We start from the raw sequence: 26,411 nt of genomic DNA, 5'->3' as shown, positions 1-26,411 counted from the left end.
AGAAGACAAATAATAAAATGGTACAGTTAAATGTTAAAAAATCATTAACAGCCTTACATGTAAATATTTTAATGCAATGATCTCTTTTACTATATGCTGGTTATAAGAAACTTCAGTTCATACAACATAGGAGAGAAGGAACAGTATGGAAAAAGATATACCATACAAACATTAATTTTTTAAAAAAGATGGAATGGCTCTATTAATATCTGTTAATTAAAAGTTCAGAGCAAAGACAATTTCTAGAGAAAAAGAATATTATGTAATGATGAAAATCAGTTCATCAGGAAGACGTAATAATCCTAAATATATACACACCAAATAGCATGGACTTAAAGTACATGAAGTAGAAATTGAGAGAGTTGTAGGGAAAAACCAGAAAAATCTACAATTATAGTTGGAGATTTCAACACCCCCTGCCAGCAACTGATAAAACAACCAGACAGAAAATCATCTAGGTTATAGAAGGTAAGAACACCACAGTCAATAAGGACCTAATTGGCATTTATAGGCCACTCTACCCAATTGCAGCAGGATAGACATGAATACTTTTTGTTGTTAATGCCTATGAAACATTCATCACATTAGATCATATTCTGTGTCATAAAAAAACTAAGAAATTTTTAAAAATTAAAAAACATAGAGTTTGTTTTTTTCTCACCCTAGCAGTGTCAGACTAGAAACCAATGACAGAAAGACAAGAAAATCTCTAAACATATGGAAGTTAAACAACACAGTTATGTAATTCATTGGTTAAACAGGAAATCTGGAAGGAAATTAAAAATACATAACTCAGTATAAAAATATTTGGGACACAGCTGAGGGAGTGCTAAGAGAACTTTATAGTGTTGTGTTTATATCAGAAATGAGGAAAGGTCTCAATTCAGTAATCTAAATTCATACCTCAAGAAATTAGAAATAGAATAACAAAGTAAGACCAAGCAAGTAGAAGAAGGATGTTATAAAGGTAAGTGCAGAAAGCTAAGTGAAAATAAAAAACAGTGAAGAAAACCAATTAAAGTGAAAACTGTTTCTTCAACAAGGAAATCAACAAAATTGAGAAGCTTCTCAATTTGAGAAGATGACAAATGAAGAAGACACAAATAGACAATATCAGAAATCAAATAGGGGATGTCACTACGAATCCTACAGATATTAGAAAGATGGTAGTGCTATGAACAACATTATGCTCATAAATGCGATAATTTAGGGATCAGTTTCTCAGTTCCTCAATAACTACAAGTTAGCAAAACTCAACTGAGATGAACTGACAACCTGAATTGCCTTGTCATCATTAAAGAAATTAAATTTGTAATTTCAGTGTTGCTAAGGAAAAAAATCTCTAGACCAAGATGGTTTTACTGGAAATTTTTACCAACTATTTAAAGAAATTTTGCACTAAACTTATACAGTCTTCCCCATTAAAAAAAAAAAAAAGGAAGAAACACTTCCTAACTTTTTTTTTTGGTACCGAGGATCAAACTCAGGCTCTTGTGCTTGTGAGGCAGGTGGGGAACCACTGACCTAAATCCTCGGTCCCTAATGCTTTTTATAAAGCTAAGATCACCCTGATGCCAAATCCAGACAAAAAATACAGAAAAAAACCCAGACCAATGCTCTTCAGGAATTTAGAATAAAAACTCTTAACATATGAGCTGTGTTCAAAAAAATACATGAATGTTTAAATTTTAAAAATTCATGACAGAAAAAGACAAATTGCCATTAATCCCCCTCAAAATACTCCCCCCTTGCTTCAAATACAATTATCCTATCATTCTTGCCACTTACTAAGCAGTTATGGAAATCCTTTTGCATGAGGATCTTTAGTTATGCTATTGTAGCTGTCTCAATGACCTGAAGTAATTTAAAATGTTTACCTTTCATGGTCATTTTCACTTTGGGGAAGCCCCAGAAGTTTCAGTTTGGTAGAGCTGGTGAATAAGGTGGATGAGGACACACTGTAATGTTAATTTTTTTAAAAATTCATTAAATTTATTGGTACATTTTAGGTATCCAATATGATGACATTCATCCTTGGGAATTTGTACCTGTACATGATGCATCTTGGTTCTTATTTTCCCCCATTTCCCTGCCCTCCCTTCCACCCCTCCACCCCTCCCTGTTTACAAAGACTTTGTTTCCATTTTTTCCTCTTCTCATATCTTTTCCTTTCCCTTCTTTCCTCACTCCTTACCCCCCCCCCCCCCACACACTTCCCCTTCCCCTTCCCCTTTGGACCTTTTCTTCCTACTTCACATTATCTATTATACATTTTGGTCCTCACTTATACTTTCAGTTTCTCACACCAGAGAAACTATTTGGTATTCACACACATGAGGATACACTGTAATGTTTTTAAGATCCTGCTGATCCATTGCATGGGACTCAGCAGTAGCATGCACCGTATTTTTAAATCTTTAAATCCTAAAGACACTTTCAAAAGACAACTTCCAAAAATGCTTCAGAAAGTGGCAAGAATGATGGGCCAAGCATCTTAAAAGCAAGTTGTGTGTGTAGGGGGCGTTTGGAGAGGGAATAATGGAAATGCATCCTTTGTTGTAATGCGGATTTTAGAAACTTAAACTTTCACTATATATTTTGATCACACCACATTAGTAAACCAAATCCAACAGTATATGAAACAAATTATAGATCATGATCAAATGAGGTTTATTTCAGGTATGGAATGCTGGCTGAACATTTGAAAATCAGTCAGTGTAACCTACTATACCACCAAACTAAAGAGGAAAAAACATCATTTGACATGGAAATGCATTTGACAATATCTTATACCCAACAGTGAGAAGTCTCAACAAGTTAGGAATTGAGGAATGCTGATTTAACTCTGTAAAGATCAACGACAGAGCCTCTGCAGCTCATATTATACCTAAAGGCGAAAGACTTCCTTCTCCCTAAGATTAAGAAGAAAAGAAGTCCATTCTTACCAATTTTTTTTAAAATCAAAGCTTCAGAGATTCTAGCTACTGTAATAAAGCCAAAAATAAAAATAAATAAATAAAATTTAAAAGTAAAACAAAATAAAAGGATATAATTGTAAAAAAAATAAAGTATATCTATTTATGGATTTCATTATTTTTTATAAAAATCCCAAGGAATCTATAAAAATCTATGAGTAATAATTAAGTTCTGAAAAGCTACAGAGTACCAGATAAATTTTTTTTTTTGCAAACTAATGAAAAACATAGAAACTGAAGTTTTAAAATATAAATATGAAATGATAAAAGCTTACCTTTAGAAATGGAAAGTTGAGATTAAAATATGGGCAGATATATTCTAATAGTCATTAGTATTTCTTCAGAATATATTAGTTTCAATAATACAAAATTGCCAATATTATACAACTTTGAACTTGTAAAAATAACCTTATATGTGTGCCTTTTAGGCTTTAGTAAGAAATTACCAGCCTTTGGAAAAGGGATGGGTTGGTAATAATTTATACAGTTTATCTGGGTAATTGTAGTAATGAATTTCTATTATTTCATGTTGGGGGAGAATTGTAGAAGTTGGCTTTTCATATCTCTAAGAATAATTTTGAGAGTGTATTTCTTTTAAAAGAAAGTCTCTTGAAAAAAAAGCACAATGAAGATTCTATTATATTCTATGTGCTTATAGATTTGAAAGTTCATAGAAGGAAAAAGGAGTTAGATTTGTTGAAGTCAGTATGGTACTTGATATGTTAACAATAAGTTAAAACAGCATACATTCAAACTCCTAATTAAAAAATGTGTCATGATAATTCTCCTGTTGTTAGCTGTCTATAAGTGGGCAGTTGTGGCACCTTGAGACTCCGGGAGAAGCAGAGAACCATTGCTGAAACGTGTCACATGAGCCTTCTGTATTTTGCTCATTCTATGCTCGAGCATGGCACTTAGTGTTCTAAGTCACACCCAGTGCTGTGAAAGATTCAGGAAAGTGTGGTGGTGCAGTCCTAGGATGACGGCTTTGAGAAGTTGGGAAGGTCCAGTGAATTAGTGGGATATTGTTTTGGGTACCAGAGAGAACAGATACACTCAGCATAATGTCTGCTCAGAGAACATCATTAATAAATGTCCATTTGGGGCTAGGGAAGTAGCTTAGTGTTAAATCACTTGCCTAGTATTTGCAAGGCCTTAGGTTCAACCCCCAGCACTGCAAAAAAAAAAGTCTATTTGCTTTTATTTATTTCATTTGCCTTCATCTACCAATTCCTGCATCATCATAACTACCTTTATTTTCATACACAGTTAAGGAAGAAATGCAATGTTTATAATCAAAACAACATTGAAAAGATCAACATTTATGAATTATATATCAAAAGACTAATACTGTTCAATCAGTTTTTTATTATAAATTAGTTGTGTGCAGTACATATTTAGATGGTGGGCCACTTCACATTCTTATGTTAGTCTTTTGAGTTCGTCTAGTGATTGTTAATTCAGCACTTAGACTTGAATTCTGTATATTTTACTTATTAGCAAATTATTCAACCTTTTCTGCTTCCATTTCCTCATGATAAAGTATGGGAAATAATACCTATTTCATTGTGCAGTTGATAGCAATAAATGAGGACTTACACTTTAAAAAAAAGCAACCAGTAATGTTCTGTCTACCAAATAAATGCTCAGGAACTAAACAGAATGATCAAAGAGCATCCGGAAAGGAAAGACCTGCCTGATGGCTGAAAATATTGTTATTCCCAAGAGCACCAGCAGAGGAAACTTTGTGCTTATCCTGGCCTGTGAAACCCTTTTGAAGTTACTTAGGCCCTTGTATTCTTCTAGCCTCCCACCGTAACTCTTTTGAACTAGAGTATCACTAACAATTGGTATGATTAGTGCACACCATATTTTGTTGATATAGTGCTTGTTTATGATTATAGCATGGTGTATATTTTCTTTTCTGAAATTTAAAATCTCTTAAATGTTCCAGTTATATTTATTCAGATGAAGATCTACAAGGTGTTCAGTGGGAAAATGAAATATGTAGTTAACTGATTTATTATATACCATGTCTATCCAAAATGAATTTGAGATGCCTTATAGGGTTATGCCAAAATATAGAACTTGATTACCAAAGACAACTTGAAGAAAGATTTGGTACTTGACATGCATTAATATGCTGGCAACGTTTGTATATATATATATTTGTATATATATATATTTGTGTATATATATATATTTTTTTACTTTATAAAAGATAAAAAGTTAAAGCGTTTAAATGATCTGAAATTGTGTTTTAAAACAGGTATTGTCTTCATTTACTGACAAAGAACTCTCTGCATATGCGAAAGCGGGAGCCGTGGCTGAAGAAGTCTTAGCAGCCATTAGAACTGTGATTGCATTTGGAGGACAGAACAAAGAACTTGAAAGGTTTGAGCTCCTTTTTTAACGTTGCTAGAAATATTACATTCTCTGTCATCTCATATACCTGACAAACTGACAGTGTGAATTAGAAGATTGTTTTCCAACATAAATGTTTTCTTAAATGAACCCCTTATATCATTACTGATATTCTGGAGAAGTCAATTTTGTTGTACACTTCTTTTTTTTTGGTACCAGGGATCGAACTTGGGTCCTTGCACTTGACAGGCAGGTGGTGGAACCACTGAGCTAAATCCCCAGCCCAAATTGCACACTTCTTATATCTGCTAATTCAAAGAATTTTCTAGGCTACAGCATAAAAATAATTTCCTAAGGCCAAAATGTATTTTATATCTCTGATGATTAACCTAATTCTTTTTTGGTACTCAGGATGGAACTTAGAACCTTGTGCTTGCCAGGCAAGTGCGGTGCCACTGAGCACCGCCCGCCCCCGCGCCCCCGCCCCCGCCCCCAGCCCTAAGCTAATTATTGATTTGCATATATTGAATGAATATTTTATATATTATCCCCGGGGTCATTTTAATCTGTGAATTATTTCCCTTCTTGTCCAGGCTCCTACTTAGTTGAAATGTGTTCCATCATTTGGAAGATAAAAATACAACCAAAAGGCACAGCTGTACAAAAATTGGAAATCTATTTTGTGATGCATTGTTTAGTACTATCCATGTGACTCATCTCTTCTGTTAGATTTCTGAGAGTGTTAATAATAATTTATTGAACGTTTACCGTTCACTAGATCCAGTGATTTCTGAACAGCAGGGATTATCTTTAAAATTCAGCATCTACTGTGATAATATTCTGACACATTTTCATGTTATGAATATATATTTCTTGAAAACAGGAAAAACTATTGTGTATGAAGTTACACGTTGTGTGTTAAGGCCAAAGGATAAGCCAGAAAATTTTTATAAGTGAGAATAATGGTTACCTCTGGAAAGATGAGAAGTTGAGTGATCAGAACAGGACCCATGACCAGGGCAGTGTGCTGTTTCTGGACCACAGCTGTGTTTATAAGAGAAAAGTCATGGAATTACTTTCACATTGTGTATATTTGCTTGGAGTACTCTTTTGTTCCTGTTCTATTTAGATTTTTGCCCAGGATATTGCTGTTTATTTGAAATATATTCCACTAATAAAATGGGAAGTTTGGCTTAATGACCAGGAATGCATCACATCACATAAAGCCTGTATTTCATGGAGCTTAAATTCTAACCAGAGGAGGGGAAGGGTACAGACAGCTAGCTACAAATAAACTAGTATGTAATACACCAGGTGGAGTAAATATTATTTGGAGATATGACATAGCCTAAGAGAGCCATAGGGGTACATTTAGAGTTGCAATAAATTACACATTTTAACAAGTGTCCTGATAAAATGAAAGAGTGTGCTGATGAGGGTGAGGAGGGAAAGCTTGCATATGGTGGTAAGGGAGGCCACTTTGAGGAGATTTTATCTGTCCTGAGAGCTGAGAGCTGAGAAAATCCTCCCATTGCTGGGATAGGGATTGGATGGTCAGAAGGAGTCATTCACATTTGCTGAGGTGGCAAAGACTTCAGTACATCCTGGAAAATATCACAGGTTTGTGTGACTGGAGTCCAGTGTAGAGAAGGGACATTGGGGCGAGCAGGGGCCAGAGTGTGGGGGCTTGAGGCCTTGGAGAAGTGTTAGGGTTTCATTCCAAGGGCACAGGGAAGTAGAATGACCATTCATGTTATATTTTAATATCATTGCTCTGTCTATAAGTGCGCTGGTGATGCGTGAGAAAGAGCGTGAGGTTGGGGAGAGGCGTAGAGGGCTGGTGCAATTGTCTGGAGGAGAGAGGCGATGGTGGCCCGATCGAAAGTGGAGGCAGGAGAGGGGGGACCAAGACAGAGGTTTGGGATTTAATTTGGAGTAAAACTGGAAAGTCTTTTTAGACCAAGAGCAATCTTTCAGTTTTCTTTAGGAGTTCTTCCATTCTTCTCTGCTACCGTGAGGATAAGCAACCAAGACTCAGTTTGATGTTTTGTTTTAAAATAGCAGGTGCAAAAGAGAGCTGGATCTCTTGGAATGAAAATTAATTGGAATTATAAATGAATTTAGCTTAATGGAATAGTTTTGTTTTCCATATTTTAAGAATATTTTTATCTTGTGTCATTTGTCATAGTATAGTACTTATTTCTTTTGCTTAACCTATTTGTCTTTGCCCTTTTAAGTAATGACTTGAATGACTGACAAATATTTTCGTCTAATTAAAAAGAATATTCTATTAGTGTATGTTTGCAGCACATCATAGTTACATTTCTTTTGGGGAATTGGTGTATGTATGTAGCATATCTTCAATCATTGTTTTATCGTTTTACTCTCCCTTCCTACCCTGTGTCTCCTTCCTCTCCCAATCCCCTTTCCCATCTTCAACAATTTTGTCTTTCTGTAAGGAAATTACTGTATTTTAAAAATAATGTTTTGGACAGACCCTGGAGGGGGTGGAGCAGGGCCGGGGAGCTGAGTAGCCTGGCAATGGGGGAGTCACCCAGAGCCCGAGAGTTTCCAGTATGGCCTCTGTGTCGACTAAGTATAATTCACACTCGATGGAGAATGAATCTTTTAAGAGGACATCTCCAGATGGGCTCCATCACGATCTCAGTGAGTCTGTTCCTCGTCTCCCAGGAGAAACGCTGATTACTGACAAGGAAATTATTTGTATATGCCCTTTCAATGGCCCCATTAAGGGAAGAGTTTAATCACAAATTATTGTCTTTATTTAAGAAGTTTGGAAACTCATTCTGCTCTAATACTTGATGTCCCTCTGGGTGTGGTCTCAAGAATTGGAAAAACGGGAAGCATGACAAATAGAAGAGAAAATTCCTATGGTCAAGATACTACTTGTGAAGATATCAGAAACCTGAGGTTCCCACTGAAACAGGAAGGCCACAGTATGAGAGACAGGTGCAAGACCCTCATGCACTATGCCTTGCCTCTGGCCCACAGTCTGCCACTATTTGCATTTTTAAATGACGAGAAGTTTAATGTGGATGGGTGGACTGTTTATAATCCAGTTGAAGAGTACTAGAGGCAGGGCCTGCCCAACCACCACTGGAGAAAAACTTTCATCAACAAGTGCTACAAGCTCTGTGACATGTACCAGGTCCTCCTGGTGTTTCCCTACCATGCTTCAGATGAAGACCTCAGGAGAGTTGCCACCTTCAGATACCAAAACTGAATCCCAGTGCTATCATGGATTCATCCTGAAAATAAGACAGTCATAGTGCAGTGCAGTCAGCCTCTTGTTGGTATGAGTGGAAAACGAAATAAAGATGATGGGAAATATCTCAACCTCATCAGGGAGACTAATAGACAGATTTCTAAACTCACCATCTATGATGCAAGACTCAATGTAAATGAGGTGGCCAACAAGGCAACAGGAGGAGGATATGAAAGTGATGATGCATGTCACAATGCCAAACTGTCCTTCTTAGACATAAATAATATTCATGTTATGTGGGAATCTTTTAAAAAAGTGAATGACATTGTTTATCCTAATGTAGAAGAATCTCTTTGGTTGTCCAGTTTGGAGTCTACTCATCAGTTAGAACATAGCAAGCTGGTGCTGACAGGAGCCATTCAAGTTGCAGACAAAGTTTCTTCTGGGAAGAGCTCTGTACTCATGCACTGCAATGACGGCTGGGATAGGACCACCCAGCTGACCTCCCTGGCCATGCTGATGTTGGACAGCTTCTACAGAAGTATTGAAGGCTTTGAAATCCTGGTACAAAAAGAATGGACAAGTTTTGGACATAAATTTGCATCTAGAACAGGTCATGGTGATAAAAACCACACTGATGCTGACTGATCTATTTTTCTCCAGTTTATTGATTGTGTATGTCAAAACAGTTCCCTACAGCTTTTGAATTCAAGGAATGCTTTTTGATTACAATTTTGGATCATCTGTATAGCTGCCGATTTGGTACTTTTTTATTCAACTGTGAATCTGCTCTAGAAAGACAGAAAGTCCCAGAAAAAACAGGTTTTTATGGTCAATGATCAATAGCAACAAAGAGAAATTGAAAAACCCCTTCTATACAAAAGAAATCAATTGAGCTTTGTATCCAGTTGCCAGTATGAATCACAGGGAACTCTGGGTGAGTAACTGTATTAGATGGAACCCCAGAATCAAGCAACAACAGCCAAATCCCATGGAGCAGCGCTACATGGAGCTCTTGGCCTTGCATGACGACTACATCAAGTGGCTGGAGGAGCTGCAGCATGCAACTCTGCCAAGCTTTCAGAGCCCCCAAACTCCCCTTCACAAATGATGTCCCATGTGCAAACTCACTTCTGAGTGGGAACCCTAGCACTTCATTTGAGCTCAAAATAAAGGAAACAATTGTGGGCATCTGTACATAGTGGATTAAAATATGTGCCTCCATGTAGAACTTGAACTAACCTTATCTTAAACTCTTGAATATGTGCCTTCTAGAATACCTGTTATAAGAAAACTACGTTGTCCCCATGGCAATCAGAAGAAAGGCCCCAAAAGGAGGTTCTGGAAAATCCTAACACCTTTAGAAAGTAGTTTTCGAAAGATAAAATTTAATTTATCTCTATAGAAATCTATGTATATGATATGTATTTTTTGGCTTAATTGCAATAGCATTATTTTAAATCAGAGGCGGAAAATGTTTGTCACGGGGGTTTTCCTCATGATGCTTGTAATACAGTAGTTGCTTTGGATTCTCTGAAATAAATCCAGATGTGAAATGTGGGTGTTACTGCCAAAACCAAATTAAGCTCAGCTTCCTCGGCATTCTCCAGAAGCAAGGTGTTAAATAATTGCCAACTTTCATATCATCCTAAGTGGTGACTTAAGGAGAAATAGCTGTCTCTGTAGGTGAGTTTTTAATTATTTTGAAATTTTGGAATGTAAAAGGTTTCCCCCTAATTTTCAAGAGAAGCATATTTTTATATTAAACTGATGGGACTAGTATATGATTTGATTTTTCTTCATGTTGCCAGTTCTACTTTCTAGACTTTCATGAGCTTGCCCAAAACTCTGAATTGTTTTCAGGTTATGGCAAGCCCCATGTATAGCACTGTTTGATATTTAGCACTGTGCAAATGTTGGCTTCCTCCTCCTGCTTTGGTGAATGTTTGCACAAACATGGTGTAGTCAGTGCAGCTGATCTGCCAAAACGTAGGGTTAACCTCGGATGTGTCAGCTACTGCTAGAGCATCATACTTTGAAATAAATGCCCTGGATGTACATTTGTTGAGTGTCTTTGAAAGTATTTTGTTATGTATTTCATTTTAAATGGTGTTGGGTTTCCCTCCCCCAAAACTTGCATAAAAACTGGTTCTACAAATTTTTGTGTTTTTTTCTTTTTTCTTTTCTTTTCTTTTCTTTCTTTTTTTCTTTTTTCTTTCTTTTTTTTTTTGCTGTACCTGGGATCAAACTCAGCACCTTGTGCAGGTGTTGCACCACTGAGCTAAATCCCTGTCCCTGGTTCTACAAATTTTTACTTGAAGTACCTGGAAGTTTGCTTTTTTAGGTTGTTTTATTTTGCAGTATTAAATAAAATTTTAAATGCACAGTTGTATTTGATATTGAACTAATTCATTTAGTAAATATATTTGTAAAAGCTAAGGCTAGAGTTAAAACAATGTGTTTTACAATGATTTGTAAAGGACGATTTATAGCTAACATGGTTTTGTTTTCAATGAATTGAGATTAAATATATCTTTGTAAATTATTTTATGTCATAGCTTAATTGGTCTACCAAATAAGACATCTAAAATATAGTGGTATAATGTATAAATTTTTTAAGTATAAGAAATTTTATTAGACATTCTCTTGAATTTTGTAAATGCTGTAAATATTTCATAAATTAACAAAGTGTCACTCCATAAAAAGAAAAAACTAATACTAATTGCTTAAAGAATTTTGTGAAATTTCCTGAAAACTTTTTCATAGCAATAATGACTAGAGACCTTCTGTAATAAATATATTAACTAAAAACAAATGTTTTGTTATATTACTTTTGTCCTATTTAGAAACTTCTACTTTATCATTTTCATACTGAAGCTTTAAATGAATGAATGATTTTGAAATCTGGCTTTATAAGAGTAACATTGTTTTTGAAAAACTAACCAAAAAGCCTGTGTAAAAGAAATATCGTTTGTGTCTGCTTGCTCCCCTAAACTTTTATTTTCATTTATCTTTTATGGTATCTAAGTGATTATCTTCTTTGCTATTGTTCTTCCTGTGCAAATGCTACTTCTGGCTGCATAGTACAACATCATATCGGAGAAATGGTTTTGATGTTAGCCTGAGAAAAACCTGAAATCAGTAGATGATAAATACGAATCATAAGCATTAAAGTTTCTTAGTGTAATGACATATAATTTATGCTATGTGCGCCTTTTCCCTTGGCTCAGCCCCTAAAATGGGACACACACACACACACACACACACACACACACACACACACACACATACCTGGCTGGGGCCTGTGGGCCCATGCTCCTGTTGTCTGGGCAGGCTTGTGGCTGGGGCTTATGTGCACTTACCCAATCATATCTCCACACCTAAACATCTTTCTTAAAAATAATGTTTTTGTTCAGAGTATAACTGGCAAGTTGAGAATTTACATATTTTATCACCAAAATGTTCTGTTTAAATTTCATTCTCAGGGGTTATGATTGCTATATAAATTTTACTTTATATATGCTTTTTAATTGTGGTAGAGCAGCCAGTTAAAAAAAAATAGTCACGAAAGCCAGAAAGAATGCATGTTCATACCTAGGAAGGATTTGAACCCTGATAGAGTATGAATAAGCTAAACTGTAAGAAAGTTAATATAATGTTTATGCCACCATACATTTAATGGATGAAGAACTTCAAAATGTGAATTATCTGTGGCATTAAGTTCTTTCATGTCAATAATTTTGAGCTCCTTTGTGCAAGGCAAGTCTTCAATTTCTTTAGGGAGTTCAAGATAAAGTGGATTAAGACAGATTTAAGGCTCAAGTATAATCTGTCCTGTGTCTCTAATAATTTTACTATGGCTGTATTTGCAGAGTTCTCTAGGCTGTATTAGCTTATCTCCATATTCCTTTCTTGAGAAAAATAGTCTGTTCCTTTGAAGGAGAGGTCAAGCTACAGATACCATCCCCTTTAGCTTTAGCATCAAGAATTATTTGCTCATGGAGGGTTTGGAATTACTTGAATTATCAGGTGGGAATAAAGTCATTAGAACTAGAGAAAGAAAATGAGCCAGTGGATTCTCACATTGGTTTTTCCTTTTTCTTTTCTTTGCTTGCTTTTCGTGACCCCCCCCCCTTTGTGTAATTCTTCATGTTTTTCCTAAGAAGTCTCAAAAAGAGTGTTCTTCATAACCTATGTGCTGTAAACGAGTTACAAGGCTGTGGGTGTACTGAAATTTTGCCTTTCTCAGCCACTAGGCCAGATCCTTTTGCATAAGCAGTGAGCTACCACGGCATGACAGAAGTTGAGAAGGCTGCATTAGCAATAAGGAGAAAAGATAAAAGAAAGGGATACTGGTCTATAATTATGGACTATTGTATTTTTTAAGCCAAATATGTTTTGTAGGTTAGTAATTTTAAAAATAGATGTCTATAGAAAAAAGATTAATCATATGGCTTATTTAAGAAAAATACTACATAGCAAAAGTCAAAGCTGTCAGTACACTTTCACACATATAATCTCACAGTGGGTCCTCCCAACAGTGCCAGATGGGGCAGGAGAAGGGACAAGCTGTCCGAAAAGATTCCCCCACTTTCAGAGATTTAAGTGATTTTCTTCTGTTTAATACTTTCTAGTATTTTATCTGCCTTTTGTTAAGTAATGAAAGTGGCACACAAATTTTGAAAAGAAATTGTTTTCATGATTCTGTTATCATTGTGTATTAAACAATATATGTTTTTAAAGTTTGCTAAACGTTGCTTCACTTACTTCACTCTTGGAAAGGCCAGGAAAAGAGTTTTAGAAGACTCTCTCACAAATAACTTACTCTCTGAAAGTCTCAGTTTTTTCCTCTACGAGAAGGAAATAATAATAGTAGTAACAGAATAGGGTCACTCTGTGGGTAACAGGAGAACAGACAAGTATGAGCTGTGATAGAAAATTATGGTGAGTATTTACATTAAAAAATTATAGTAGAAAGGACTCATTGCCATTAGTCCCATTCAAAACACTGTCTTTGCACATTCTAATCCCATTGTACCTCCACTTTCTGAAGCCCTTCTGGAAGTCCTTTTTTGTGTCTTTAGCTGGTTACACTGTTATAGCTGCCTCATTGTCCAGAATTGATTCAAAATGTTTGTTTTCATGGTCATTAAGACTTTGGGAGAAGAGTTAGAAGTCCTGTGGTGTCAGATCCAGTGGATGAGGTCCCACTGTAAATTTTTTGAGTTTGGCTTTCCATTGGATGGCATGTAGCAGCAGCTTTCACCATTTTTAAAATCAAATTTCATAAACACCCCCAAAACTTCTATAACTGCTTCAGAAAGTGACAAGAATGATGGGATAAGTATGTTTAAAGTGTGAGGGAGTATTTTGAGAACGATTAGTGGCAATGTATCTTTTACTATAATAAATTATTAAAAATTTAAACATTTACCATCTATTTGATCACATCTCATATACCATAGGGCTGGAAATATTATAATTGCTCAAAAATGTCATGCTACATTGACAACAGTTCATAAAAATATCTGAATATATTTAATAATTTTTGTTTTTCTTCCAGGTACAATAATAATTTAGAAGATGCTAAAAGAATTGGGATAAAGAAAGCGATCACTGCCAACATTTCTATTGGTGTTACTTTCCTGCTGATCTATGCAGCCTATGCTCTGGCCTTCTGGTATGGGACTACCTTGGTCCTCTCAAATGAGTATTCCATCGGACAAGTGCTCACTGTGAGTTTTATGTGAGTTGTAAAAAGGAATGAGTCACTGTTATGGCTTATGTGTAGATATCCCCCCAAAACCTCATGTGGTCATAGGTGGGGCTTTCCAGAGATCTGGAGTGTGTGATGCTGGGCTCGGGGGTGTGTAATCATTAAATTGGTCCACTGATTGGTTTGGCATAGTTCTGGGTAGGATTAAGGCTGCCCCACCCTGAATGTATGTGCTATCCTCTCTAAGGGTGGGTAACCTAGATGTATTGTAAAGGACAGAAGGAGGGCTGCTATTGTTGGTTGTTGCTTGTAGCTTGCTGCTTTCTGCCTTCTGCCTGCCATGAACCATTTCTCCTCTATGATGTCCCTCTGCTATGACACCCTGCCTTGGAGCCAACCAGTTCTGAACTGACATCTTTACAAGCTGAATAAACCTTCCCTCCTTTATCTTTGGGTGTCAGGTATTTTGTCTCAGCAATGAGAAAAGTAACTAAGACCATCACCATTAAAAATGCCAATGAGTGATATTGGCTTGACTTTAGAAGAATATGTTTTGAAAAATTATTGAAAAATACAAAAAGATATATTACTAGGTTAAAGGGTGAAAAGCACATTCACTGCTTCTAGTAAGCAGTTTTGCTGATGTTTTGCAGATCTCTTGCACAATTTCTTCTGTAGCTAAGAAGCATTAACATTTCAGATCTTTAGCCTGATCTTTCATTTGATGAGATTATTATGTCAAATCTGATGCTAAGCACTGCACTTGCATTTTCTGATTTATTCTTTACAAATGGTAAAATATACAGTTTAACTTTCTTTTAAGTTTTTAATGGCAGCTAGTCTACCTCAAAATTTATGGAAGTAGAAGTTGTTACTGTTCTGAAAAGGAATGTCTCTTTACAAGTTTTCTGTATTATAATGCTTTGTATAAGTACAGAAGAGTTGCCACTTGATGTTTTCTTCTTTTACTTAAAGACAGTGAAATAATTTGCAAATAATCTTCATAACCTGGAGGCATCCAGATTTGTGAGTACAAAACTTGGCATAGACTGATGTAGTTCAGATTCCAGCTGTATGGCTGAAATCTCAACCTTCCAGACCTCTCTGTTACCTCTTCTGCCAAGTGGACATGACAGGAAACATGTGCCCCAACTTTTAGTATTGTTGTAAGGACTAATTGAGACAATGAATATAGAAATGCTTGGTAGAGTTTCTTCTAGCTAAATTATTCTGTAGAATTTCTGGATGATTTAGAAAGAAATGAACAATGACATTAGTTCTCTTCAAATTTGAATAGAAGCAAAGTTATCTTTATGCTTCATTTACCCTCCTCATGATCTAATTAAAATTTCTAACCATTGAAGAAATAAAAACATATTGCATTAAGATATTATGGTTTCATAGACCATATGTCATTGTTTCACTGAGAAAATGAGACTAATTCTTCATTATATACATACTAAATGAAAGGATTTAGATATTAAAAAGGCTTCTTTACATTTAAAAAATTTATATAATTTTCAGTTGGCAACTTATAATTTGTCATAATTGTTATAATTTATGGAGTATAATGTGTTTTGATTATGTGTGTGATGTGGAATGACTAAATCAAACTGATTAATATCTATCACCTCATTTAATTTACATTTTTATGGGATACATTTGAAATTTACTTTCTTAGTTATAAAACAAAATATTCTTAACATCTCCCATCCTTTTGTTGCCTTGCCATTTTAAGATGGAATGAGTTATGTTGGAAGAAAGTATGAAAAAAATTATAGTGAACACTAACTTGATGGTTTTCCTTCACATTCCTCAGGTCTTCTTTTCTGTATTAATTGGGGCTTTTAGTATTGGACAGGCATCTCCGAACATTCAAGCATTTGCAAATGCAAGAGGAGCAGCTTATGAAATATTCAGAATAATTGATAATGTAAGTCTGAACTGGCAATTTATCTGTCTTAAAGAATTTTTCCAGTAATCACTTTGTCTTGCTTTCTAAAAAGTATCAGTAAAAAGCAATTACTGTAACATACTAATCTAAAATTTTATTCACTTTAGGAGCCATGTATTGACAGCTTCTCAACAGATGGGCACAAACCAGACAGTATTAAGGGAAATGTGGAATTTGAAAATGTTCACTTCAGTTACCCATCTCGAACAGAAATCAAGGTATGGTGATAAATGACTAGTCAGTGATGAAGCAATTTATTAGATGAAGGGTTTCTAATGTTAAGAGATTGTAAAAAAAGAAAAATGCAGCACAGTATTGAATTGAACTATTAATTCACATGGCCTGTATCTGTATATGTGAATTGTCTTGAAGTCTGCTTCTCCCTTGCCTTGGTAGGTCTTGAAGGGCCTCAACCTGAAGGTGCAGAGTGGGCAGACCGTGGCCCTGGTTGGAAACAGCGGCTGTGGGAAGAGCACAACGGTGCAGCTGTTGCAGAGGCTCTATGACCCCAGCGAGGGCACGGTGAGCGGGACTTGGGCCCTCAGCAGTCACCGCTGCAGATCCTTCTCGTGTTGTGGTCTCAACTGCAAATGTATGGAAATCTCATTCGTTTTTTTATTTCAGGTCACTATTGATGGGCAGGACATCAGGACCATAAATGTGAGGTATCTGCGGGAAATTATCGGTGTGGTGAGTCAGGAACCTGTTCTGTTTGCCACCACGATAGCTGAAAACATCCGCTATGGTCGAGAAAATGTCACCATGGATGAGATTCAGAAAGCTGTCAAGGAAGCCAACGCCTATGACTTCATCATGAAACTGCCTCATGTGAGTGGTTCATTCAAGAGGTGCAAAGCATAGAGCTCTGGTCCAACATAACCTGTATCAAATTAGGAAGCTACTACAAATTGGAGGAGTAGCCTAAGAATGGAAATCAAGATTAGCTCATATGTAGCAGTATCAATTAGCAGTAGATACAGTTTTAAAAACTGGGGTTATATGTTGCAAATTTTAAAGAATGGGATTTTATTACCTGTGATGCTTGGGTGGTTTATGGGATCACTTCCCAATTTAAAATGTGATGTGAAAAAACTTGTTCTTTTTCTCTGTCTTTGGTGATTTTTCTGTTGTAGAAATTTGACACCCTGGTTGGAGAGAGAGGGGCCCAGCTGAGTGGTGGACAGAAGCAGAGAATCGCCATAGCACGTGCCCTGGTGCGCAACCCCAAGATCCTGCTGCTGGATGAGGCCACGTCAGCGTTGGACACGGAGAGTGAGGCAGTGGTCCAGGTGGCCCTGGATAAGGTCTGTGAGCCCCAGTTCACACAAGCTGGTCTTAAGCATAATGACATCCATTGTTAATTGTTCTTAATCTTGGCTTTAGAAAATAAATTTCTGGCAGCTTCAAGGTGATTCTCCTTAGGGAGTAAAATAAAAGCAGCATGGATGCAAATTTTTGTTTGTTTGTTTGACTGTTATGTTTCTATGCTTCTCTGAATTTTTTTAGGTGGCAATGAATAAATGTTCACCTAAAAACATCTGTAAATCTTTTAAATTCAATAATGAGAAATATAGACTCAAAAAATATTGATGTTCATTTGGATCTTAAAAACTGAGCTATGAGATAACCCTTTTTTTAGGTTTGAACATTTATAATATTGTCAAAAAGACAAAAATACCATCAGACATTTCACATTTAATTCATAAGATGATAAATGTTACTTGAAGACTCTGGGAAATGAGAAGTATTGCATCCTCACAATAGGGGCAGAATGTCTGATGTTGGAAATCTACCTGAGTCATGAAATGTCCTTGACTATGTGCAGTGGTTGAGCTTTTTATAATCCTTGAGTTTCCAAGACCTATTCACTCAATAGAATTTAGTGTTCGGTCTGTGGAGCCATGTGTACTTGGTTCTGTGCATATAATGGTAACCAAGCCAGCTGTGTGAGGACAGAGAATGAGTAGACCAGGAAATTTCAGTGATGATCCCATATTTGTTATGATTTTCCTTTCTAAAAGTACATATATATATATCCTTTAAGCATTCTCTCCATGTGTTTAGTTAATTGTTGAACGAAGGAAAAGCAGCTTAGTAAACAATCTGTGAACCAAACTATAGGCAGATTAGTATGCAACTGCTTTTTCTTCCATAGCTTTGCTTATTAGTGATTTTACAATTGCATTTTCTTATTCATTACTTATTTTTGTTTTATTATCCTGTAATGGAGCTGTGTATCTCATCATAAAGAAACTAAATTTTAAAATTGTATTTAAAAATTTTTCTTTAGGATATAAATTTTGGGAGAGAAGAGGGAGTTTTTAAAAATTTATTTTTTATTAGTACATGTTTGCAGTACATAATGTTTACATTCTTTGTGTGGAGTTGGTAAATGGAGAGAACACATCTTAATTTCTTTTTTCATCCCCTTTCCCTCCCCTCTTCCCTCCTGCCTCCAACTCTTGACCCCTTTCCCATTTGAGAAAGATCTATCTCCCCACTTCTATTATCTATCTTTTATTTTGGTCTTTACTTATAATTTGAGTTTTTTATATTAGAGAAACCATGTGATATTTAAGCTTGTGTGTCTGATTTATTTCATTTAACATCATGATCTTAAGGTTCATCCATTTTCCTAGAAATGACTCGTTTATTTTTCCTTTATGGCAGAGTAGTACTCTATTGTTTGTAAATACCATATTTTTTATCCATTAATCTGTTGATGGACATATAGGTTGCTTCCAAGATTTATCTATTATGAATTGTGCTGCTATAAACATAAGTATGCATGTTATCACTGTTACATGATGTCCTTAATTATTTTGGGAAGATACTTAGACGGGGAATTGATTTCTTGATGATGGCCATTATTCCCGGGATAAGATGGTATCTCAGTTCTGTTTTAATTTGCATTTCTCTAATGGCCAGTGTTATGGCTTGTATCTAGATGTCCCCCTAAAGCCTCATGCAGTCATAGATAGGGCTTTTTCTGAGGCGGTTGTATCTAGAGTGTGTGACCCTGGGATTGACTCATGGTGCAGTGTTAGGCACAAGGACACTCAGATTAAGGATGTGAGAGCTACCTGTCCTAAGTAGCAGGGATAAGATATAAGACATAAAAAGAGCTGTGGTTGTCCCTTGCTTGCTTCCTTTGCTAACTTCTGCCTTCCATGACCTGTTTCTCCTCTGCAATGCCTGTCTGCCATACCTCCCTACCTTGGAGCCAGCTATGAACTGAAATCTCTACAAAATGTGAGCCAAATAAACTTTTCTCCCTTAACTTTGGGTATTGAGTATTTTGTTTCAGTAATGAGAAAAGTAACCAAGACAGCCAGTGATGAGCATTTCTTCATTGTATTTATTGGCTGCGTGTACTTCATCTTCTATGAAGTGTCCATGCATTTCAGTTGCCCGTTTTTTGATTGGGTCTTTTATTGGAGATGTCTAATTTCTTTGTGTTTTTTATGTATTCTAGATATTAGTCCTCTGTCTGAGGAGTAGCTGGCAAAATTGTTCATCATTCTTTAGATTTTCTTTTCACTCTATTGGTTGTTTTCCTTTGCTGTGCAGAAACTTTTTAAATTTGGTATCATCCCATTTGTTGTTTTTCTTCTGCAATGAGGTTCTGTTCAGATAGTCCTTGTCTGTGCCTACTGTTTTTCCCTGAAAATAACACCTACCCAGAAAATAATTTCTAGCATGGTTATAGAAGAAGCATGCCCTGCGTCTAAAATGCTAGAACTTGTTTTCTGGGTAGGTGTTATTTTGGGGGAAATAGGGTATGACTTCAAGAGTTTTACCGGCTTAAGTGTTTCTGTTTTTACATTTAACTCTTCGATCCATTAGGATTTTAGTTTAGTACATGGAGAGAGATGTGGGTCTAGAGTCAGTCTTAGCATATGGAAAAACATTATTTTCAATACCATTTTTTAAAGAGGCTATCTTTCCCGAGTGCATGTTTTTAACTCCTTTGTCAAAGGTAAAATGGTTGAATATGCTGGGTTGGTTCCATTGACCTACATATCTGTTTTTTGCCAGTACCCTGCTGTTTTATCATAGCTTTATTTGGAGTTTTAAATTTTCGTATTTTATGTTTTTACTTGTACGTGTTGGTAGCGCGTTCAATTTATAGTCATCTTGGGGAGTGGATACATGCATATAATACAGCTTGTTTCTTTTTTAAAATCCCCTTCCCCTTTCCTCTTGTCTCCTTTTCTTCTTTTCTAAAATCCCTTTCCCAATTTTTGTTCTTGTTGATATCATTGATCTCATCTCACATTTTTGACATAGAATGTTTATATTCATGTAGTTATTAGGCTTCTCTGCAAGGCATATCTTTATTCTACTTATTTCTTCTTCACCTCTCCATCTCCTCTTGTCTATTCTCTTGGACCTCTTTCGCACTTGCAAGAGATCCATCCCAGTGTCTCGTTCAGTCCATCCTTTACTGTGTTCTTTGTCCTTTGCCTTACTAAAATGAGAGATACTGTATACTACTTAAGCTTGTGTGTTGATTTATTTCACTCAGCATTATATTTTCCAGGTGCAATATTTTTCCTAGAAATGTCTTGAATTTGTCCTTCTCTATACTGAGTAGTATTCCATTATAAATAGATACCACATTTTCTTCCTCCATTTGTCTATTGATGGATATGCATGCAGCTTTCAGTATTTAGCTGTGATGAGCTGTACTGCTATAAATGTTGGTATATAAGTATTGTTGTCATATGATGCCTTTAGATCTTCGAGAAACATACCTAGAAGAAGGATATGGGTCAAGTGGATTTTCTTATTTTAGTTCTTTGAGAAATCTGCGTACAGATTTCCATAATGGTTGTACTTGTTTACATGCCCCACCAGACACTAGCAATTATTTTTTGATTTCTTGAAGATTGTCATTCTTTCTGATGTAAGATGAAATCTTAGCATTGTTTTAGTTTGTATTTCTCTAGTAGCCAGATATGTTAAACATTTTTCATATATATGTTGGCCATTTTTACTTCTTTCTCTGAGCAATGTCTGTTCATTTCATGTGCCCATTTCTTTTATTGGTCTTTAATTTTAGGTAGCCTAATTTTTTTGAGTTCTTTATATAGTCTAGGTATTAGTCCTCTGAAGAATAGCTGGAAAGTTTTTTTTGTTGTTGTTCTGTAAGATGTCTTTTCAGTCTACTAAATGATCTTTTTTTTTGCTATGCAGAAGCTTTTAAATTTGATATAATGTCATTTGTTAATTCTTGCTGTTAGTTCTTGTGCAGTTGTGGGTTGTTTGGGAAATCCTTTCTCATCCCTATGACTTCAAGTGTTTTACCTATTTTATCTCTCAGTAGGTTCAGTATTTCTGTTTTAATGTTAGATCTTTGATCTATTTTGATTTTAATTTAGTATACGGTGAGAGATACAGGTCCAGTTTCACTCTTCTGCAAACAGATATCCAGTTTTCCCAGCACCGTATGTTGAATAGGCTTTTATCTTTCCTCCAGTTCTTTCAATTGCTTGTCCTTTGTTGTATACTTTTCACCCCTTTGTTAGAGATCAAAAAGCTGAACGTGTCTGGGAATGTTTCTGTATCCTCTATTCTATCCCATAGATCTACATGTCTGTTTTAGTTGTCATGTCGTTTTTATTACTTAGCCTTGTTCTTGATTTTGGAGGGCAAGGTTTTAGTTTTTCCCTATTTATTATGACATTACCATTGGTTTGTCATTAATAGCTATTATCAAATTCATGTAGGGTCCTTCTATGGCTATCTTCTTCAAGGTTGCTATATGAAAGGGTGATGGATTTTACTGAAAGCCTTTTCTGCATCTATCGATATGGTCATGTGGTTTTTAAGTTTGCTTTTGTTTATGTGATGCATTACATTTATTGACTTAGAGGAATTTATTGACTATGTTGAATTATCCTTCCACCTCTGGGATGAAACCCATTTGGTCACAGTGTATGATCTTTCTGATAGTATGCTACATTCTATTCACTAATAGCTTGATTAGAATTTTTGCATCTATGTTCATTAATGAGATTGGTCTGTAGTTTTCTTTTATAGTAGGTTCTTTACCTGATTTTTCAAATCAGAATGAGGGTGGCTTCCATAAATGAATTGGGGAGCACTCCATCCCCATTAATTCCTTTGAAGAGCCTGAGGAATATAGGTGACATAACATTCTTAAAAGTTTTGTAGAATTCAATTGTGAGTCCATCAGGTTCTAGAATTTTTTAGTTGGTAGATTATTTCTGACTGCCTTAATTTCATTGATTGTTGTTGAGTTATTCAGCAATTTTGTGTTTTTTTAAAAATAAGCTTTGGTAATTTGTGTGACCAACAGTCTGTCCATTTCTTCAAAATTTTACAATTGGTTGAACTATAATTTTTCATAATAGTTATTATCTTCTGGATTTTGACTGTGTCTGTTGTGATTCAACTTTTTATTTCTAATTTTATTGATGTGAGTCTTTCTCATGGTAAATTTAGCAAATAGCTTCTCTATTTTGGTTATTCTTTTGAAGAGCCAGCTCTTTGATTCATTGATTCTTTGTGTTTCTCTTAAGCCTCAATTTCATTGATTTCTGCTCTAATCTTTATGATTTCCCTGCTTAATTTTGCTTTGAGCCTGGATTGTTGTTGTTTTTTAAGTATTTTATGATTCCTCATAAGGTTATTTATTTGAGTTTTCTGTTTTCCTAATGTGAGCATTGACTGCAATGCACTGCCTTCTTAGGACTGAATTCATTGTGTCTTAAAAGTTCTGGTTAATTGTACAAACATTGTCATTAACTTCCAGAAATTATCAAATTTCTTCCTTGATTTCTTGTGTGACCTATTGCTTGGTTAGGAGTGTGTTATTAATTTTCTAGGTGTCTCTACATTTTCCATGATTTCTTCTGTCATTGATTTCTAATTTTATTTCACAGCAGTCTAAGAGTGCACATGAGGTGATTTCAATTCTTTTATATTTATGTAACCAGGCTTTGCAGACTAGTATGTGACCTGTTTTGGAGAAAGTACTGTGTGCTGCAGAAAAGAATGCATATTCTGGCCCGGGGATTTAGCTCAGTGGTTCCGGCGCCTGCCTTGCAAGCACAAGGTCCCTAGTTTGATCCCCGGCACACACACAAAAAGAATGCATATTCTATCATAGTGGGACGGAGTACTCTGTAGATACTTTAGTTCATATGTTCAAGGTGTGGTTTAGCTGTGATATTCCCTTATTGATTTTTTGTTTCATTAATCTATTTCTTTGTAAAACTAGGGTGTTAGGATCCTTCACTATGTTTACATAAACACTATGTTAGGGTTTATCTGATGTTTTTGATATTCAGCAGTATTTGTTTTATAGAGATACGTGCTCCAGTATCTGGTGCCTAGATATTTGTGAGCATTAGCTCTTCTTGGGAGATTGCTCCCTTAACTACTATGTACTGATGACCTTCTTTGTCTCATCAATCTAATTTTAGATCTGTCACTGCCTATTTTCTTGTTTCTTGTTCCCTGTCTTTCTCTTCTTTTTAACTGCTCATTCTACCTGGTAAATTCATTCTATTACAACTATTGTCATTGTTAGGTTCAATGCCTCTTTCTAGAATATCTGAAAATTTTTTGGAGTGCTGATTTCTTGGTAATGAATTTCTTTTTTTTTCTTAAATTCTTTCATTGGCACATTTTAGGTATACAATACACTTCCATTTATCATTGGGTGCTTGTACCTGTACATGATGCATCTTGGGTCTTATTTTTTCCCCATTACCTGTGCTCCCTTCACCACCTCCACCCTTCCCTATTTACATGGACTTCATTTCAATTTTTTTTCTTTTCCCATAATTTTTCCTATCCCTTCTTTCCTTTCTCCTTCCTCTCCTACCACCCCTACCTCTTTGGACCTTTAATTCCTATTTCAAATTTTCAATTATTCATTTTAACCATTTTAACCATTATTAACACGTTCAGTTTCTCACACTACAGAAACTATTCAGTATGTTTTTTTTCTTAAATTCTTTTTTGGTACATTTTAAGTATACAACACATTTACATTTCTCATTGGGAGCTTGTACCTTTACATGATGCATCTTGGTTCTTATTTTTTCCCCATTCCTAGCCCTCCCTTCACCCCCTCCACCCTTCCCTATTTACAAAGACTTTATTTCCATTTTTTCCATTTCTCAGCATTTTTCCTTTCCCTTCTTTCCTTTCCCCGGCCCCTCCCACTACCCCTACCCCTTTGGACCTTTTCTTCCTATTTTGCATTATTGATTACTCATTCTAATCATTGGTACATTTTAGGTGTACAATATAATGACATTCATCATTGGAAATTTGCACCTTTACATAATCTCTCTTGGTTCTTATTTTTCACCCTTGCCCAGCCTTCCTTTCAACCCCTCCATTCCTCCCTATTTACAAAGATTTTATTCCTATTTTTCCATTTTCTCATACTAATTCCATTCCCTCCTTTCCTTTCCCTTACCCCTCCCACTTCCTTCCCCTTTGCCCCTTTTCTTCCTATTTCACATTACCTATTATAAGTTTTAGTCCTTATTTGCACTTTCAGTTTCTCACACCAGAGAAAAAATTTGGTATTTATACATGTGTGTCCTATTTATTTCACTTAAGAGTATCGCCTCAATGTGCATCCACTTAGCTATAAATGTCTCTAATTTCTCATTTTTTATGGCTGAGTAGTACTCCATTTTAGAAAAAAAAACACATTTTCTTTATCCAGTCACCAGTTGATGGGCATTTGGGCTGTTTCCAAGTTTTAGCTATCACAAACTGTGGTGCTATGAACATGGGTGCACATATATCACTGTGGTATGATTCTTTTAATTCTTTGGGGAAGATCCCCAGCAGTGGAGTAGCAGGGTCAAGTGGGACTTCTAGTCCTAGTTCTTTGAGGTATCTCCGTACTGATTTCCACAGTGCTTGCACCAGTCTACACTCCCACCAGCAGTGGAGCAGGGTTCCTCTTTCCCCACAGCCCCACCAGCATTTCTTATTCGTTGATTTCATGATAGCAGCCATTCTTTCTGGAGTGAAGTGGAATCTCAGCATTGTTTTCATTTGCATCTCTCGAATGACCAGTGATGTTGAACATTTGTTCATGTATTTATTTGCTATTTCTACTTCTTTGTCTGAGAAATGTCTGTTCATTTCAGATGCCCATTTTCGGACTGTGTCTTTAAATTTGGGAGGTCTGATTTTTTTAAGTTCTTTATAGATTCAAGATAGAAGACCTTTGTCTGTGGAAGAGCAGGTGAAGATTTTTTCCCATATTGTGGGTTGTCTCTTCACACTGCTGGTGGTTTCTCTTGCTGTGCAGAAGCTTTTTAATAAGAAGAGATCCCATTTGTTGATTGTTTGTGCTAGTTCATGGGCAACTGAGGTTTTGTTCATAAAATCTTTTCCTACACTGATGTGTTCAAGGGTTCTACCTAACCTCTGTTCCAACTGGTTCAGAGTTTCTATTTTAATATTTAGATCTTTAATCCATTTTGATTTTATTTTAGTGCACGGTGAGATATATAGGTCTAGTTTTAATCTTTGGCAAGTTGAAGCCCAATTTTTCCAGCACCATTTATTAAAGAGGCTATCTTTGCTCCAGTGAGGGTGTTTGGCTCCTTTATCAAAGATGAGATGGCTGAGTGTGTCTGGTGTTGTTTCTGCATCTTCTAATCTGTTCCACTGGTCCTTGGGTCTTTTTCTTTGCCACTACCATGCTGTTTTTATCACAGTAGCTTTGTAGTAGAGTTGCAGGTTGGGGATTGTGATATCCCCTGCCATGTCTCTGTTACCTAGAATTGCTTTTGCCATTCGGGGTCTCTTCTTGTTCCAAATGAATTTTTGGATTTTTTTTTCTCAAGGTCCATAAAGTATGCTGCTGGGATCTCAGTTGGAACTGCATTGAATCTATATAGCAGTTTTGGAAGTATAGCCATTTTCACTATATTAATCCTTCCTACCCAGGAGCAGAGGATGTCTTTCCATTTTGTGATATCATCTTCAATCTCTCTTTTCAGAGTGCTATAGTTTTCAAAGAAGTGGTCTTTGATTTCTTTTGTTAGGTTGATTCCTAGGTATATCAGTTTTTTAGATGCTATTGTGAAAGAAATTATTTGCCCTATTTCTCTCTCAGTGAGTCTATCATTTGTGTAAAGGAAAGCTATTGATTTTTCTGTGTTGATC

The 26,411-nt window shown here is 35.9% G+C and overlaps 1 protein-coding gene and 1 pseudogene across 4 annotated transcripts in view; both read left to right on the top strand.

The window, feature by feature from the left end:
• The window catches only part of LOC101713196 (ATP-dependent translocase ABCB1), a 152,246-nt gene that overhangs the window by 34,493 nt on the left and 91,342 nt on the right, over positions 1-26,411 (top strand). For all 4 annotated transcript variants that reach the window (XM_087204495.1, XM_004862427.3, XM_013078708.3 and 1 more), the window contains 7 exons: positions 5,245-5,369; positions 14,129-14,300; positions 16,101-16,214; positions 16,343-16,453; positions 16,632-16,757; positions 16,860-17,063; positions 17,369-17,539. In XM_087204495.1, coding sequence (XP_087060621.1) covers positions 5,245-5,369; positions 14,129-14,300; positions 16,101-16,214; positions 16,343-16,453; positions 16,632-16,757; positions 16,860-17,063; positions 17,369-17,539 — 1,023 coding nt within the window. The remainder of the gene's footprint in view (positions 1-5,244; positions 5,370-14,128; positions 14,301-16,100; positions 16,215-16,342; positions 16,454-16,631; positions 16,758-16,859; positions 17,064-17,368; positions 17,540-26,411) is intronic.
• LOC101712818 (myotubularin pseudogene) lies at positions 7,986-14,120 on the top strand (annotated as a pseudogene).

This window comes from Heterocephalus glaber, unplaced genomic scaffold (assembly GCF_053883595.1).
Source record: "Heterocephalus glaber isolate CG9 unplaced genomic scaffold, H.glaber_assembly_v1.0 deba00000546, whole genome shotgun sequence".
Taxonomy (NCBI): domain Eukaryota; kingdom Metazoa; phylum Chordata; class Mammalia; order Rodentia; family Bathyergidae; genus Heterocephalus; species Heterocephalus glaber.
This window is presented reverse-complemented; position numbering and strand designations above follow the sequence as displayed.